This window comes from Aythya ferina (genome assembly GCF_964211825.1).
Source record: "Aythya ferina genome assembly, chromosome: 24".
NCBI classification, from domain to species: domain Eukaryota; kingdom Metazoa; phylum Chordata; class Aves; order Anseriformes; family Anatidae; genus Aythya; species Aythya ferina.
This window is the reverse complement of record NC_140322.1, coordinates 3,229,609-3,245,112: the sequence shown is the minus strand read 5'-3', so window position 1 is coordinate 3,245,112 and position 15,504 is coordinate 3,229,609. Positions and strand designations below refer to the sequence as shown.

Genomic DNA, 15,504 nt, shown 5'->3' with positions numbered 1-15,504 from the left:
GCCGTTGTCTGCGTGGAGCTTCCCACACGGCGCTGTTGGGAGCGGCGTACGGGATTGTCATGCAAACGCCGCGCAACCAGGCACAGCTCTGGAAAGGGGCATGGGAAATACAGCTTACCTCTTTGTGAAGTAGGGGGAGAGGACAGACTGCTAGGCCTTGAGGCTCGTTATGGTGATTAATTGTATTCCAGCTGCTTCCAGCCAGGGTGGTTTCTTCTTTCACGAGGGGCTGGACTGCCAGCCCACACCTTACAGTTAAATAGGACAAAGAGGAATGCACTGGTGCCATGCAACCAATGCACCAGATTTGGTGAAATTAATGAAACTGCTCATGCTCATTTTACTGTGGAGGATGAAAGCTGTGGAAGGTCCCCCCTCTGTACACAAAGTGGCCTTTGTAAGCCTCTGCTTCCAGGGGTTCGCAAGCTAGTGCTAGAAGTTTGTGTGGGTTGAAACTTGCTGTGCAAGATCTTTGCCTAGGGGCCATTTGGTTTGATGTGTTTGACAAAATTTGAAGAGATCCTAAGTTAACTGTGCCAAACAAATAGTTTTCAAGAGGCTGAGAAGGTTTTTGGAACTTCCTTGGGGGGAAAATTCCCAATTGGCAGAAAACGAATGAAAGCAAAAGCAACTCAGAACATGGTAACCTGCTGAAAGGTGTAGTAGGCTCTGAAATCTGTCTGTAATCGTATTTCTGTGGATTAAATGTAAAAGTCTTTGACTATTAATATGGAGATTAGCCAGCGTAATGGGATTGCGTTGGGCTATCAAGAGTGGTTAGGGAAGGGGAGGCCATTTCAGCATGGTCCTGGGAGCTGCTCTCAGAAATAAAAGAAGCAGCCAACAAACCAAGCTTGTGGAAGCCTTCAGCCAGCCAAATGTTACAGAGTGCACTCATCCAAAAGAAAAGGCAGGGGGGAATAGGAGGGGGAATACTCATGGGCAAAGCAGAAGTGGAGCAATAGGCAGGGAGCAGTGGAAGTGTCAGCACCGGAGTGATGGAGGTCGTCTTTGGGGACGATCAAAAAGGTCTGCTGCCTTTTCTGCTCCGTGCCCCGGTGCTGTAGGTGGTCACCACGGCTGGCATTGTGATCTGGTGTGATTGATGCACTGCAGCCTTTCCAAAGGGTGTGACCGAGGTGTGGAATTCAGCAGTGCTGAGCTCACACCTTCTGTCAGCTGCCAAGAGTGGGAGAGGCATCCTGGGACCTGTTCCCTCTAATTACACTCCCTGGTCTTGACAAGTAAATGCATCCAGGATGGGATGGGGGATGGAGGAATCTGCGGAACCCAGAGCTCCTCCAGCCAAGCCTAACACCGAGGAGTGGAGTATTGGGAACGCTTTCTCCAGGAGCCCAGCAGCCTGGATGACTAGCCAAGAAATGTATGGGAAACGGGGAACTTAGCCTCTTGGAGAAGAACCTGTAATTTTCCCCCAGGAGGGAAGTAGTGCTGCAGCTGGCAGGACGGGGTGAAAGCAGCACTGCCTCCAGCTCCGTCTGAGCATGCTGCAAATCTGCACCTTGCATGGGAACGTGGGCTGAGCATCCCCCGACGTGCGTGGTGACTGCGTTCACCTGAGCAGTGGGTGGGGAGCACCAGACAGCACAGCTCACAGGGATCGGGGTGTGCCCTGGGGGGAGACAGGCTGCTAGCTGTACGGGACCAGTAGCTAAAATGAAGGTCTAGCATAAAACAAAGCTCCCGTAGTGAAGTTGTGCAGGTTGATGGAAGTTTTATCTCTGTCGTGCTGAGTGGTTAGTGCTGTACTGGTAGAGGAGGCACATGCAATCCCTTTTCTTGACACTGCTGCTTTGGTAAACGTTGGCTCCTTTTATTTCTCAGAGCTCTGCAAGGCTTGCAGGCTAATCCTGAGAGTGCTGAATGCTCTGGTTTTGTGTTGTCAGAGGGAGATTTTGGCTGCACATGCCCACAGCGTACTATGGTCTGATGGGGGGTGCTCGAGGCCTGCCCCATCCTTCCTGGAGCCAGAGGTGTGCAGGAAAGCGTTAATGCTCCTTGTCTTGCTCTTCCCTCTCTTCCTTCCAAGGAAGGGCTGAGCAGGGGCTGGTGGTTCCAGTAACTCGTGTACTGTCACCACTCCTCCTGAGTGGGGCCCGGAGCCATCCCTTAGGGCCCAGGGGGTTGCAGCACTTCTCACCTGCTCGGCCTCTGCCTCCTCCAGCCTTGCTAGCACCTACAGGAGGTGAAGTCAATCCACAGCTCTCCCCTCCTTGCCATTCGCAGCCTTCTGGAGACTCACTTTTTGCATTCAGCAGCCTCAACCTGCTCTCAGGATGCGGGGAGGCAGCGTGCCGCGGTGTGTTAGTGACAGCAGTGACTGTAAGCTGGGACGTACACCCAGGTGACACCGAGCAGTATGGGCTGAAGCAGCTTACAGATTAAAACAGCCAATTGACAAAGGAATAAAGCACCCTAAGCACAGACAGCTGTTCTGGCCTCTGCAGCGTGGAGTACCTGCTGGATATTCTCACTGCCGTGTGCGTTTGTCCTCAGCCTTTTTTTCTGAGAAGCGCCAACTTATTTCGACCCCCCTCTCCCGTGAGTGAGTAGTTTGAAATTTTCTTCCCGTGTTGGTTATTCGCACTTGTCTATACTAGTATGTAATGGGGCTGTGTTGCAGAAGACTCACAGCTGGATATGACAGAACCAGATGTTCACACCCTAGGCCAGACACAGCTGTTCCTCTGTAGCTGGCAAGGGATGGAGAACAAGTAAATGCAGAGACAGCAAGCCTGAAAAAAATAAAAAAATAAAAAAAATCTAAGGTAATCAGGCTGAATATGCCTGGAGATTTAGGCCGGCTGGAAGATTGCCAGAGGGCTATTTATTTTGATGTCTACACCTGCTGAATGGGAATGCTTTGTGTGAACTCAGAGCTCTAAGTGATACTGTATCTCTCCCTTTTTCAGCACTCCACTCCCTCTAGGCAGTGTTGCTTGCTTGATAAATTGTGCTGTACAACTTTGTTTTAAAAAAAAAAAAAAAAAAAAGCCCTAAAAACTTAGTTCGTTTCCTGGCTGTTGATGAGGGCAGAAGGAAAGCACTGCGGTACTGGAGAACAGAAGGGGAACATAGTCACTAAACTTCCACCTGAAGGGTTAAAATCTGAGGGCAGTGTCATCTGCCAGAGGTGTTGTGAGCCACTGGAGCAGTTTTCGTTGCCCAGTTTGTAGTGAACTGGGAGAGAAATTCTCACCAGCTTCCTGCCTGATGCTCTGTGCACAGCACACCTTCGTGTGCTGGGTATAACAGCTTTATCCTGCAGTGCTGGCCCCTCTGCAGACAGCTTGTGCTTCCCTCGCTGCCATCCCGAAAGCTCTCAGGGTCGGTTCCTTTTGCAAAAAGTTTTGATGGTGATGAACCTTTGCTTTGGGTGATTTCTCGGGGTCAGGGCAGGATCTGGGGAGAAAACAAGACCAGGATGGAAGGAACGCTGTGTTAAAATTGCTTCCAGGGCAGAGGTCTCAGATGTGGGGAACGAGCTGCTGTCCCCCCAGGTCCCTATAGTTCTGTAAGAAAAGGTCTCATAGGTGGGAGCAGTCACCTTAAGGAGTGATGTCCGCTGCAGTAATAATAATCTCTTCTAAACACACAGAGGTCTGTCTGGTATTTGATTTTTTTTACCAATATTTTCTGGTTGTTTTTCCGATGCACACACGTTATTCTCTGCTTGCTGCAGCCATTAGCACACAGATTTCGCCATCTCCCCAGCGCGCACGGCGCAGCGACCCTGTTGGAGTTGACATGCAGCATATGCAGCTGCACTGATGGTAATTGTGCCCACTGCTGTCTGTGCCGTGCCAGCTTCTCAGATGTGCACCAAACAAGCGTTTTCCTTTTTTTTTTTTTTTTGCTTGTGCAAGTGACAGTTCTTCAACTGCTATTATTGTCCCAAAGGCAATTGTAAATTCAGTGGATTAGCTGAAAACATGCCATCGTTCTCCCTCAATTTCCTCACCTTTGCCTAAGGATGTGGTGGATTTTAGACCCTTATTCTTTCTAAACCTGGTTCAGACTGGAAAAACTGATGCATTGTGCTAGGATGCTTTGCAAGAGGGAGAAGGTGCTGCTTTGATTTTGATCCTTTATTTGGTTTCCATTAGCAGATAGGTGAACTGCAGAAAGCACGGGGGTTGACACCTTTGAAGGACACCAGGTTTTAAAACAAATAAAAGGAGACCTGGTGTGTGTTATAAGCAATAATCAATAATTAAAAGCCTTGTTAAAGCATTGCTGAAGAGTACTTCAGAAGAAAAGTAGTTATACTGCATTTCATGGTTAATTCAATGTCAATTAGCTGATTGTTAACTTCCCTCCAGCTAAATCTTGTTCGGCGCAGCGCAGAGAAATCAAAAGCATTCTAGCTTTAACAAGCCTGGCGTTTCAATCATTCATCTCTGGCCGCGGGCTCGAAATCAATGTCAACAGACGTTTCATTGCAGTTTTATCAGCCGTTTCGGCGTGTCACTGTTTTCTTGGCTGCCCGGATTGTCCCTGAGAAGGGTGGGGACGGGACGGGGGCGGCTCAGGGCTGCTCCCCGCAGCCTGTGCCCGCCGCTGGGCGGCTGCTTCAGCACCATGGACAGCGCCCGGGCACGGCTTGGGGACACTCAGAAACGCTCGGAGCCGCTCAAGACCTCTTCAGGAGAGCTCGGGGCTTGTTGGGATAAGGCCAGAGATGGCCTCAAGGAGACCCCAAGGCCTGAGGCCCCTGGGCTGCTTGAGGGGTCCCGGCAATGCCAGGGCTGGAACTGGGGAGTTTGAGGTCCCTTCCAGCCCGAACTGTGTTCTGGTTCGATGAAATATGTGCTTGTGTTGTCCTTAAAAATAACGTTGTCCCCAAAATAACAGCCCTATAAAGGTGGTAATACATCACACGTTCCCGTTTCCTTCACAGTAACATCACTAATGGTGGCATTTGTGTCTGTGGAGAGTTCAAGGAGCAAGACTGGAGTCTGGAGCTGGGTGCTGGTGGTGCCTGGGCTGTAGAACGAGCTGTTGTAGGACTGGGGCCGATAACAGGCAGCCATTTCCCTCCTGGCATCACAGAAATTTGCCTGTAGCCCCCCTGTTCCCAGCAGCATGGTGTGCCGTGTTACACCCGGGAACAACACACAGGTGGCACTTCATTCTTTGTGCCAGTTCCAGCCCTGGTCCATAGTGCTTTCTTTCACTCTTGTCCTCACCAGCATAGACGACAGGTTGACAATAACATTCTTCATCTGCTGTGACCAATAGGGAGACTGCCTCGGTGCAGCAAGTGTTGTTTTGGGATTAGAAACCCACGCATTTTTCATCTTCTGGCTGGCCAGCAGCAGGGTTAGGTATCACATGAAGCAACCAAACTCCTGGAAGCTTGTAACGACACACACTGCAGCAGCTGGGAGTGCTGCAAACACGGCAAGGTTGTCCTCTCTCCTCTGTGCTGGCTTTCCACGCTATTAAGTTATTCAGTGCCACTTTACTTTGAGGGGTAGACTTCCTTCTGGCCCCTTGCGTTATACTTTTTTTCTCATTTAAATTCTGTCTGAAAAACCTGCTGTTGTGACACCCACAGCGTGCGATTCAGTAGTACTGCCTGTTCTCTTAAAGAAATGTAATTGACAAAACCAGTTTGTATCAGTGAGTCACCTCCGTGGCCAGTTACTCCAAGTCTTCTCTTCCTTCTTTCACTCAGTCATGACTAACAGTTAGACAGGGTGCTCGTGGGTATGTGGGTCTCAGTGCTGTGTGTACCAAACAGAATCAGTTACTTTTATCAAGAGATATGTGTGGATTGCCAGAAATGGCATTAAAAAACTATTCTGCTCAGCTCTTTTGCCCCTCTTTTCTCCCACCCCACCTCTCCTCACATTCAGCTCCTGGACAATACCACAGGTTTCAACTTCACTTGTTGGATGTGTTCAAAAAGCAAATCCTAGCCACGTATGGTACAGATGCTCAGCTGTGAGGCAGTGGAATTATTACCCTTGAAATGATCTCTGGTCTCTGTTCAGACGGGGACCTGCTTCTCAGTGCTGTGGTAGATAAGGTTTTAGACTTTTGATTGGTTTCTAATTCATAGTGACCAAAGCTAATGAAAGTGAAGTTCCAGTTACTTGTGCCCTACTGGTTAGTTCTGTGGCTCTGGTAATAGTTTTTCTTCACAGGAACCAGAGGCCGTGAAGAAAAGGCTGTGTCATACTAGTGTGTTGCTCATTAATGCAGTGAATTAATGTGGATTTGTAAGAAAGAGAAACCTTTATCTTCCCATCTCCTTCAAGACCGAGGTCTTTCTTCTCTGTCATCTTATGATTCATTCTGCTCCCCTGCCTCCACGTTCAGCCTGAAACCATCATCAGACTTCTACTGAGCAAAAGCAAGCCAACAACAGGACCTCGTGGCTCCGTTTTGAAATCAGTTGGCTGCAGAAGGCTGCATCAGAAGGTGAGACAGATTTAACCTGAAAAAAACAAATCATGAAAAAAGAACTGAGTGACCTCTGGGGCCTGGGGCTTTCTGCCTCCTTGCTTCAAGGAGCGGTGCGTGGCCCGGCTCCTGGTGGGAAGTGTGGAGTCACCCTCCTCATCCTCAACACTTGTGGTTCTTCAGCCGTTATCCTCGTTCACCTTGGACAAAACAACTTCAAGAAACGACGTGATCTAAATCTGCTCGCCAAGGTTAAGAGAAACTTGGCACCTGCCCAGGCAGCATTTGGTCAATGTTGCTACCAAGGTAAATGGGAGCCAAGCCAGCAGAACTGAGGTTATTTCCAGGCCCAGAGTTACTTGCTAACACCTGACAAAGTGCCTGTGGATCAGACAGGAGTTTCAGGAGTTTGCTGGTGTTGATAACAAGCAAGAAGCCCACTGGGTTGCTCTGCTTTGTGTCATGTTGTTGGGGAGGCATCTACAGAGGCAGAATAAAGTGTGGGTGGAAACAAGCCCACGCCGTTAGGCCGCTTGGGTCAGAAGGGTTGAGCTCTGCAGTTGATCTCACAGTTTCAACTGTGTTTTCCTTAGTGGCTGGCACTGATGCCCTGGTTCTGTTTTCCCAAATTTGCTGCAGGTTTCATGACCTCTTTCATGACCCTTCTGTTTTGATGGGGCCTCTGATAGCCATGAAAAGTCCAGTTCAGGTACCTGCTCCTCAGACGTTCCTTCATCCTGGAATCAGGTTTCTCCCTTCCTTCCTGCATTAGGAGAGTGGATGCTTTATTCCTGTCACAGTGAGGTAAAGGATTGGAGCCCTCACAAAGCTTTGCTTTTGTGCTGCTCCTCCTTTGCTGCTGTTCCTTTGCTGCTGGAATGTTTTTCTGATTGTCTCACTGCTTTGCTGGACAGGTAGCCTTGTCCTTTCTTTCTGTGTTAGGGTCAGAGGTAAGCATGTGCCATGAGATTTGCAGAGCAAGGAGGCTTTATGGCTTCGTAATGCAGAATCTGGAAATTTGCCTGCCAGCATCTGACCCAGGAGTCAAGCGGCAGTTCAGAATGGGAAGCGGGAGAGAGGCTTCGATTGCTTCGGTTCCAGAAAAGTTTCTGTAATGGAATTTTTCTGAAAACAAACAAAAAAGCCCAGCCACCTACAGCTAATGTTAAAGCTCTACACTAGACCATGATGGATAACATTACTGATGGGAATTCAGGCAAAGCTGCTGGCTTTCCCAAGGACCTGTTCTGTTAGAGCAGAGCTCTTCTGGGCTACAAAAAGTCACGTTTCCGTGCTGTAGCGGGTCTGCCATCCCACAGCCCACGTCCTGGGCTGTAATTGCAGTCTGCATTCATGCTGGGGGTCAGGAGGTGAGCAGGAGGGGAATCAGGGGCTGCTGTGGGCCACTTAGATTAACACAAGGTGCATGACATGGCCCCTCTGTCGGAAATCATGGATGCACATAAGCCAGGTTGCAGCAGTAATGGGGCAGGATCAATGGGGTGGGAGCAGGCAAGATTTCAGGAGGCAAAGATGTGGCAGGGAGCAGAAAGAATAGGATTTGACTGACTGCCACCATTGCTTTTTCTCGTTAGGAAACACTGATGTTCACTGGGTCATTTTGCAAACATCCCTTCACTGGAATGGTGTGGTGCCTTGGCTTGACCCTTTGGTCATTTGCTACTGCTTTTTGTGCTTTCTCATACTTGTTTTCCCGTGCTGTACTCAGTTCAAACTGTGGCTGCATGCTCTTTGTCAGGAGGACGCACTCGTGGGGCTGCTGGGTTCTGTGCAGCCCTATCAGTGTGGGAAACCAATGGCTGGGGTCCCTAAGTGCCACCAGAATACCAGCAACAACCCAAAAAGTTGCCCAAGTTTTGTTGTCGGAGTTCTGTTTCTCCTTGATCCTGTCTCAGAAATAGCTACAACAAAGGTTTATTCCCAGAGCTCATGGTAAGAAAAAGTTGGAAGATCCCCAGTGCACAAAGAGAACCTCAGCAGACTTCTCCAAAATCCCAAACCCTGTTCAGGAAGGTACCTGTCTTGCTGCCATCCCTGCAACCAGCAGTTTGCCCTGAACTTGGTATTGTGTCTTAGTACAAGTAAATTAGAATGAGTATTTGTTTTTCTGGTATAAACCTTTAAAAAGAAAGAGCTGGTCTCTAGTGGAAAGACATTCATGTGAGCTGACAAGAGCCATCCTTTCTTTTGAGGTTCTAAGAAGCGGTGTTCTCAGTGCAGGAAGGCACTCCTTGTCCCCTAGGATCTCTTTCTCTCAGGGCTGCAGGAACAACAGCCAACGTCTTCTTAGCCTAAATTAGCTGAGGATGAAGAGAATAAAACACGCTGGGAAAAATTCTGAGGGGAACAAAAAGGGGGAAGATATTCAGCAGGAAAAAAAAAAAAAAAAAAAAAAGAAACTTTTTGGAGCCAAATAATATTCTCCTATTTAGATTTTCCAATTTCTGGGACTGCTAGGCTAAAAAAAAAAAAAAAAGTATCTTTTCCTATTAAGAAAATTGCTTTCACATTCCTGCAATGAACAGAGTTTTGTTTCTAATGATGGAAGCGGTTGATTGTAGCTGCTGAGTAGCTGGAGTGGGGATCCGACTATCAATGCGTCACTAGCTAAATGTGATTTGAGATGCAGTTTGCTTTTCTGTATCTCAGATCTCAGAGCTAAACCACAAACTGTACATGACACAACTAAATTAATATTTAAAAATAATTACTTGCTGCCTGAAGGTAAACAGAAAAAGGGTAAATAATTGATAGCACTGGGACTGCCACACTGTAAGGCTGCTGAGCGTTTATGATGTGCTGCGAAGGTTCAAAGGGATTGCTCGTCTGCTGCCTCTGAAGGAGGGTTTTTGCTAATCATTCCAGGGCTTGTTTTGTCAGCCAGCAATGTTTTCAGAGTTTGAAGCACTGGAAGAGAATGCCAGCTTAATTTAGGCGATTCTCTAACTTAATTTACTAACTTTCCTTCCAAGATTTGCATTGTAAATGATAAGGTGATTTTCATATATATAATTTTTTTTTTTTTTTTATCCCGTCAACATCTGAAGGGAAATTTCATGTGGTCTGCTGCCAAGAATGCGGAGTAACTCGCATGTGAGGAGCGCTTACATAACGTGCCACCCTGTGACAATACCTGTCTGCAGAGCTTGGCGATGCCTTGGCACTTGGCAGCCGTTCCCCTTTCCGTGGGAAGCGTCCCTCCCTTTACTGCCCAGCGCAGAACAGGCGGCGTTCAGAGTGGCCAAAGACCGTAAAAAAGACAAAAAGTCGGTGATTTCAAATCGATTCATTTTCCCCTGCAGTTGGAAAACTTCTTGGGCTGATCATTGCATTGACAATAAAAGAGAAAAAAATTGTCCGAGCAGGACTTTGCAGTTTTTTGGTGATAAAGCAAAGGGCAGAAAAATACCCTGATAATATTTGCAGTATTTGCTGAGAGCTGCTGGCTGCAGATCTGCAGCGTGTTTCAGTAAGGTGCTGTACACCCCTGTGGGGCGGTGATCATCAGATAAAAGTTATTTTTAAAAAGGCAAGCAGAGTCTGGGATCTGTCAGCGATGCCAGCTGGGCAACGGGATCAAATGGTTCTCAGAGGTACTAGCAATATTTATTTCACTGGGTGCTAGGGGTGGGAGCGTGGCTTCTTCTCATGCTGCCTTAATGCCTAGTGCTGCATCGCACTTCAGTCCTTGAAAATGCAATCCAAGATCTCATTTTTTTTGGTAAAAAAAAGTCAAATAGTCAAATGCCATACCGAGTAGGAGACGTGGGAGTGTCGTTTGGGGATGTGCAGCCATTCTTCCACGCTGCTGAACGGTGGTAAGGCCTGACGAGGAATTCACCAGAGACTTTCTCCAGCTGATGCACGTCTGGAAGGGAACAATAAGCAGGGCTAAACAGAAAGTTAGGAAACACGATGTGCAAAGAGGGACTGGCAAAAGCACCTTGTGTTCAGTCCAGAGAAGACAAATAGGCTGCAGCAGAGCGGCCATCGTGTACATACAGCGGTGCGGCAAGGAGGAGGGAGCGTTCTGCTCTCCCCTATGTTTCTTATAATGGCTTAAACTGGACTCCAGAGAGCCAGGGGAAAAAATAGGAAATCCTTCTGATGGTGGAGGTAGGTCACAGTTGGAGCAGATTGCTGGGGGGCTGTGGAGGCTCTGTCACCGCAGATTAACAACAAGTCAAACAAATATTGTCTGTAAGGGATGAGTTTAAGAGCACCTCGGTCCTGTCTCCCTGCTAGTCTGGGGCTAAATAATTGAGACAGAAGGGAGCCAGGCACTAAGACTCAGACGGCACACGTGGGCCTGTGTGTCTCGGGTCCAAGCTCAATGTTTGTGCAAAATATATTGTGAGGGAATGAGGTGGCCAGGTCCTGCATTTAATGACTGTTGTTGTGGCTTTGGGATGTTCCTGCGTGTCCTATCTGCAGAGGTCCTGCCTTACCTGAGAATCTCCACTCTCACTTGTAGCAATAACAGTGTCTCTTATCCTCCTGCTTTCAGGGGAAGGCATTGAAAGTGTGGCTGTCCACAACCAAGAGGCTCAGGAAGCAGAAGGCATGGTCCAGGTGGCCCTGCTGGAGCCAGGATATTTATTGGACCCAGAGGTGCCTTCCAGCCCCATCCAGTCGGTGATTCTGTGACCCGGGAGGCTCAGCAAGCTGCAGCCGACACAGCTCCGATGGGCTTTCATTATATCACAGGTGGGGCAGGGAACTCCTGCTTTTTAGTGCTTGGGGTTCCCAATGCAAGGAAAGGCAAAACAAAACAAAACAAAAAAAAAAGAGCCTACTCTGAACTCTGTTCCAACATTCAGGTCACCACCCTTCTCCTTTCTTCCCCACACCCAAGACCACACACTCGCACTTGCACCCCCAGGCGTGCATGTCTGCCTGCCAACACAGAGGAGGTTACCGATCTCATCACAGTTCTGGTTATCTTTCAAAGGAAAACGGCCTAAAAGAAACCCCGAGAGCTCAGTGGCACAACCTCACCCCTGCCACGGAGCACGGCCACACCGAGCTGCGTGCAGGCTGGAGAAGGAATCGCTCTTTGCTTGTTGGGAAGGTGCCCAGTGGGTTTCGTAGGAAGAAGCAGCTGGAGGCAAGTAATTGCTGCTAACGTGTTCGCTGCTTCAAGGGAACGCGAAGCAGCGAGACAGACTGGGGCATCTCTGGCCACTACAGGAGTCATGGGGGGAATTTCATTTTTTTTATCTTTACAAGAGTTGTTTTATGTTGTTTGCAGGAGTGCTTTGTGAGACCTGGGTCTTTATTGTATCTCCAGCTACGGAATAGGAAAATGGGGATTCTCTGAACACCGATGTGAACAAGCACAGGACAGATGGGGCCAAATGATAATAGGGTCTGCCAGAACCCACCAGCTGCTCCAGCCCCAGTGATCTCACTGAGAGCTTGCTGCTCTGGGATGTCAGTTCTCAGTGTATTCACCTTCCCTGATTGATGTCTCCAGAAGAAAGCAGCCGATGAGGTGCTCAGAACTGCTTCTGGCCCAAACCAAAGGCTGAGTCTGCTTTTCCAAGAGGTGGCCCCACAAGGTTTGTGTTTCAAACACCCATACACATATGACAGACAAGGCTTGGCAGCTACTGAACCACCTGAAGCTTCCCCAGGTGCCAGGATGCAGCTTCCCTCTATTGCCTAACACATTTTACCTCCCACAGGGGCAGACCCCTCCTAGTAGGAGCTACCGTGCTGTAGATCTGGTGTAGAATACCCTACGTACAGGTAACTCACTGGAAATAGGACAAGAGGGTACTGTCTGGAAGGGGCTGCACAGAGCATTAGGGATTTCAAAAATCTGCCCCATTTTCTTAGGCTGGGAGCTTTCTTTCAGTCAAAAAGTAAGATCTCTGAATCGCTGCTGGGCTGACCACTACGTGGGGTGGTCTGTAACGGGGAATTAGCTGGGAGCTCTACAGACGGGGATGGTAGTGCTAACACAGGTTTTGTTCGACAAGGAGATTTTTGCCAGGGTGGTAGTTGGATGTATTCTGAGGCCAGTCCTGTAGAAAGGGCAGCAGTGAAAACAGCTGCTGAGACTCGATCGAGTCAAAATCTCTCAAAGCTCTCACCTTGGTGAGAACTCGCCCTGAAAACACGGAGGCTTTCCGAGGCGCACGCCAGCAGCCGTGAAGCCAGCCATCACGGGAAGGGTGCGTAATGCATGCAGGAAGAGCTGCTGCTGGTGAAATACCCACTTGGGAACTGTTCAGGGGTGTAAGAAAAACGGATCGGAGGTCTTGCCACCTGAATTCCTTCCTCTCCCTCGGTAGGTTATCAGCATGAAAACAGGAAATGAATTGGACACCATTAATAAAACATGAAGCCTTCGTGTTCAGGCTGTGTGCTCTGTTGTTCAAGTGCAGAAGACACTGTGAGAAGGGAACACAGAGGAGTCAAACCCACAAGTTCATTTACTCTTTCTGACTAACAGCAAACTTTGGCTCAGGCTTGGAACTAAAGCTCTCTTTTCTCCCCCTGAATTTATTGAAAAACTTCTAAACCCTCATACAGAAATCCTGGAGGGTTGGCACTGAGCTGAGTGTAGTCTTTCAGAACCTAAGAGATTTTCCTAGCAGATTTCACCAATAATTCGGTATTGCCAATGTTATTATTAATTCTAAAGCAGCTTTCACTGTGATGTAAGCTTATAGATCTTACTTTCTTGCATTTTTTGGAGCTGTTTGCTTGATGCAGATTTTCTTCTGTGTGACAATGCCCTTTTCTGCCCCTTGCTTATATTTGTGATTTTAGGAGCATCCTAAGATATGTGCCTCGCTCTCTTTTGGGGACTCACTTTGCTGGAGGGGAACGGCTGATTCACCTATCTCATAAAAATGTATTTTTTTTCCACCAAAGAACAAAGGATTCACCTCAAAGAATGGAGGCCTCTATGAAGTAGGCTGAAAGACCCCACCAGCCCCACCACCTTTTCTGCCTATGTTTTAAAACCGTCTCATGAAAGCCTATGGTCACACTGCTTTACAAGCCAAGGATGAGAACTAGCAGAGCTGTTACGAAAAAGCCATGGGAACAAAAGCAGAAGACCCGGTTCAGCCAGAGACAGAGGCCTTCTGCAGCTATAATAAAGGCTTGTTTTGCTCTATGGGGGAGTTTAATTGCAAAATGCTTAGCATAGGTGAATCATAAGGAGCCTAACCATAGGAAGAGGTTAACCACAGCTATAGGAAGGATTCATCTGAGGCTACAACAAACAAGCTCTCGGTGGGAAGAAACCAAAAGTCTCTCCTTGGCTGTGGACGGGCCCGTTCCTGAAACTCAAAGGTCGAGCTGCGCGTCCAGGGCAGGAATTCTCCTGACCCGAGATAGGGAATGGCCAAGTAGGAGGTCAGGTGGAAGATAAGATGGTTATTGCTAGTGGGAACTGTTGTCGGGCTGCTGTGGCTGTAACCACCAGCTCATCTCCCGGGAGAGGTGGTGCTGAGCGGTCTGCCACAGCTGTGCTGTAACCCAGGGATTAATCTGGCGCCCATGGTTTTGGACAAACCGATGTATTCTCACTTAAATAACTGTGGAAGCGCTGCCTCCGGGGTCCTGCCAGGACCAACGGGCTCCAATCTCATGAAGATTTGATGCTAGGTCCCGGTTCCTTTAGGGATTCCTGGTTAGGCTCACTGGAAGGAACGTGTTTGCTGGATTTGCCTTGCGCCACGTTCCCGAAAGGCAGCAGTGAAATGTTGGGCTGGGTGAGAAACCTGGGCAGCGAGATGGTCCCCATCCAGCGAGGTCCAAAGTGGGAGTCATTATCAACTCAATTAAACGTGATTTTCTTGGCTGCTGCCTCCAAGTTTGATAGGAAATTGGATTTGACTCATTGCAATACAAAGGGGCAGTTTGGTAAATGTACATTTCCAGCCAAAATCATTAGTCAACTAACAGTGGAATTATGTTTTTGTCGAAGTTCCCGTTACCATTTGGTTTACTTGTTTTTGCTGCCTGGCTCCATCCGTAGCGAGTGCAGCCAAGTTCTAATCCTCAGCTGTTTGAAGGTATTCGTTCAGTCCACGAGGGATCTGCCAGACAATTCATTGGACAATATTCAAAGTGTTAGCAAGGTTCCTGCTAATTACGCACAAGGACCCAGATTAACATTTCTATTCCAGCACATTTTGCGTTAGTTGGGGTTTAGGTCGCGTGGATTGTTTCTCTACACGATTGCATTCATGTTGTCAGAATGTCTAAATAAAAAATATTAAAATTACTGTACAGCCGATTCATACGCCAAAGAGCTGATATTCTTTTGGTTGGAAGTGTCAAAATATTTGTAGTGAAATTCTGAGCCCTCGGAATGACAATCTGAAGAAATAAAAATAAAAAAATGACAAAACCATTCTTTTCCCTCGGCAGGCTCTGCCAGAAAATGCCCATTTCCAGTGTTCCTATCTAGTTGTTGGCTGTGGTGGATGTTGAGGACAGCAGGGATGTGCAGGTTTGTTCCTCTGGGTGCTGTGCAGGGTGCTAGCACCCAAAGCAGCCCAAAGGCATTGAAGGGGGGACCCCTGAAAAAGGGGGAGACCCTGAAACGTGCTCGGGTAGAGCCACGGGGCCACAGAAATGTGGCAGAGCAGCTCCTTCTCCGCAGGTCTGCCCCCACACTGTCTGACCCCAAATTGGGGCTGTTGCACGTGATCACCCTGCACTCTGGGGACACCAAGCACCTCATGGATGAAGGAAATTGGCCAAAAAAAAAAAGAAAAATGTTGGAGGTAGGAAGCCCCGCTTGGAAAAACCTCCTGAGGAAGAAGCCTTCCCATCCAGAAACCACCTTCTGTTTGAGGTTTAGGGCTATTGGGGTTGGGAATTGGGGTGTTCCGTGGGCAGTGGGAACCACGAGGTGTGCGGTGGGCTGGCAGTACTGGTGTGAGTGGGATCGATGGGGTGGCAGCCGAACCGTGAGCACTGCGGGGGGAGCCTTAATGGGATGGGGGGGCTGCGGGGCTGGGCATGATTTATGGCGAGTGATCGAGTATTCAGTACCGGGGTAGGAACAGGAGTCACTTAACT

At 48.4% G+C, this 15,504-nt stretch overlaps 1 protein-coding gene across 17 annotated transcripts in view; it reads left to right on the top strand.

The window, feature by feature from the left end:
* The window catches only part of LOC311423355 (uncharacterized protein), a 259,365-nt gene that overhangs the window by 230,893 nt on the left and 12,968 nt on the right, over positions 1 to 15,504 (top strand). For all 17 annotated transcript variants that reach the window (XR_014685659.1, XR_014685660.1, XR_014685661.1 and 14 more), the window contains 4 exons: positions 10,961 to 11,160; positions 11,705 to 12,014; positions 14,848 to 14,929; positions 15,083 to 15,206. Coding sequence is in view for 1 of the 17 variants with exons in the window: in XM_084497267.1 (XP_084353393.1) it covers positions 14,904 to 14,929; positions 15,083 to 15,206 (150 nt within the window). In the remaining 16 variants the exon portion in view is untranslated. The remainder of the gene's footprint in view (positions 1 to 10,960; positions 11,161 to 11,704; positions 12,015 to 14,847; positions 14,930 to 15,082; positions 15,207 to 15,504) is intronic.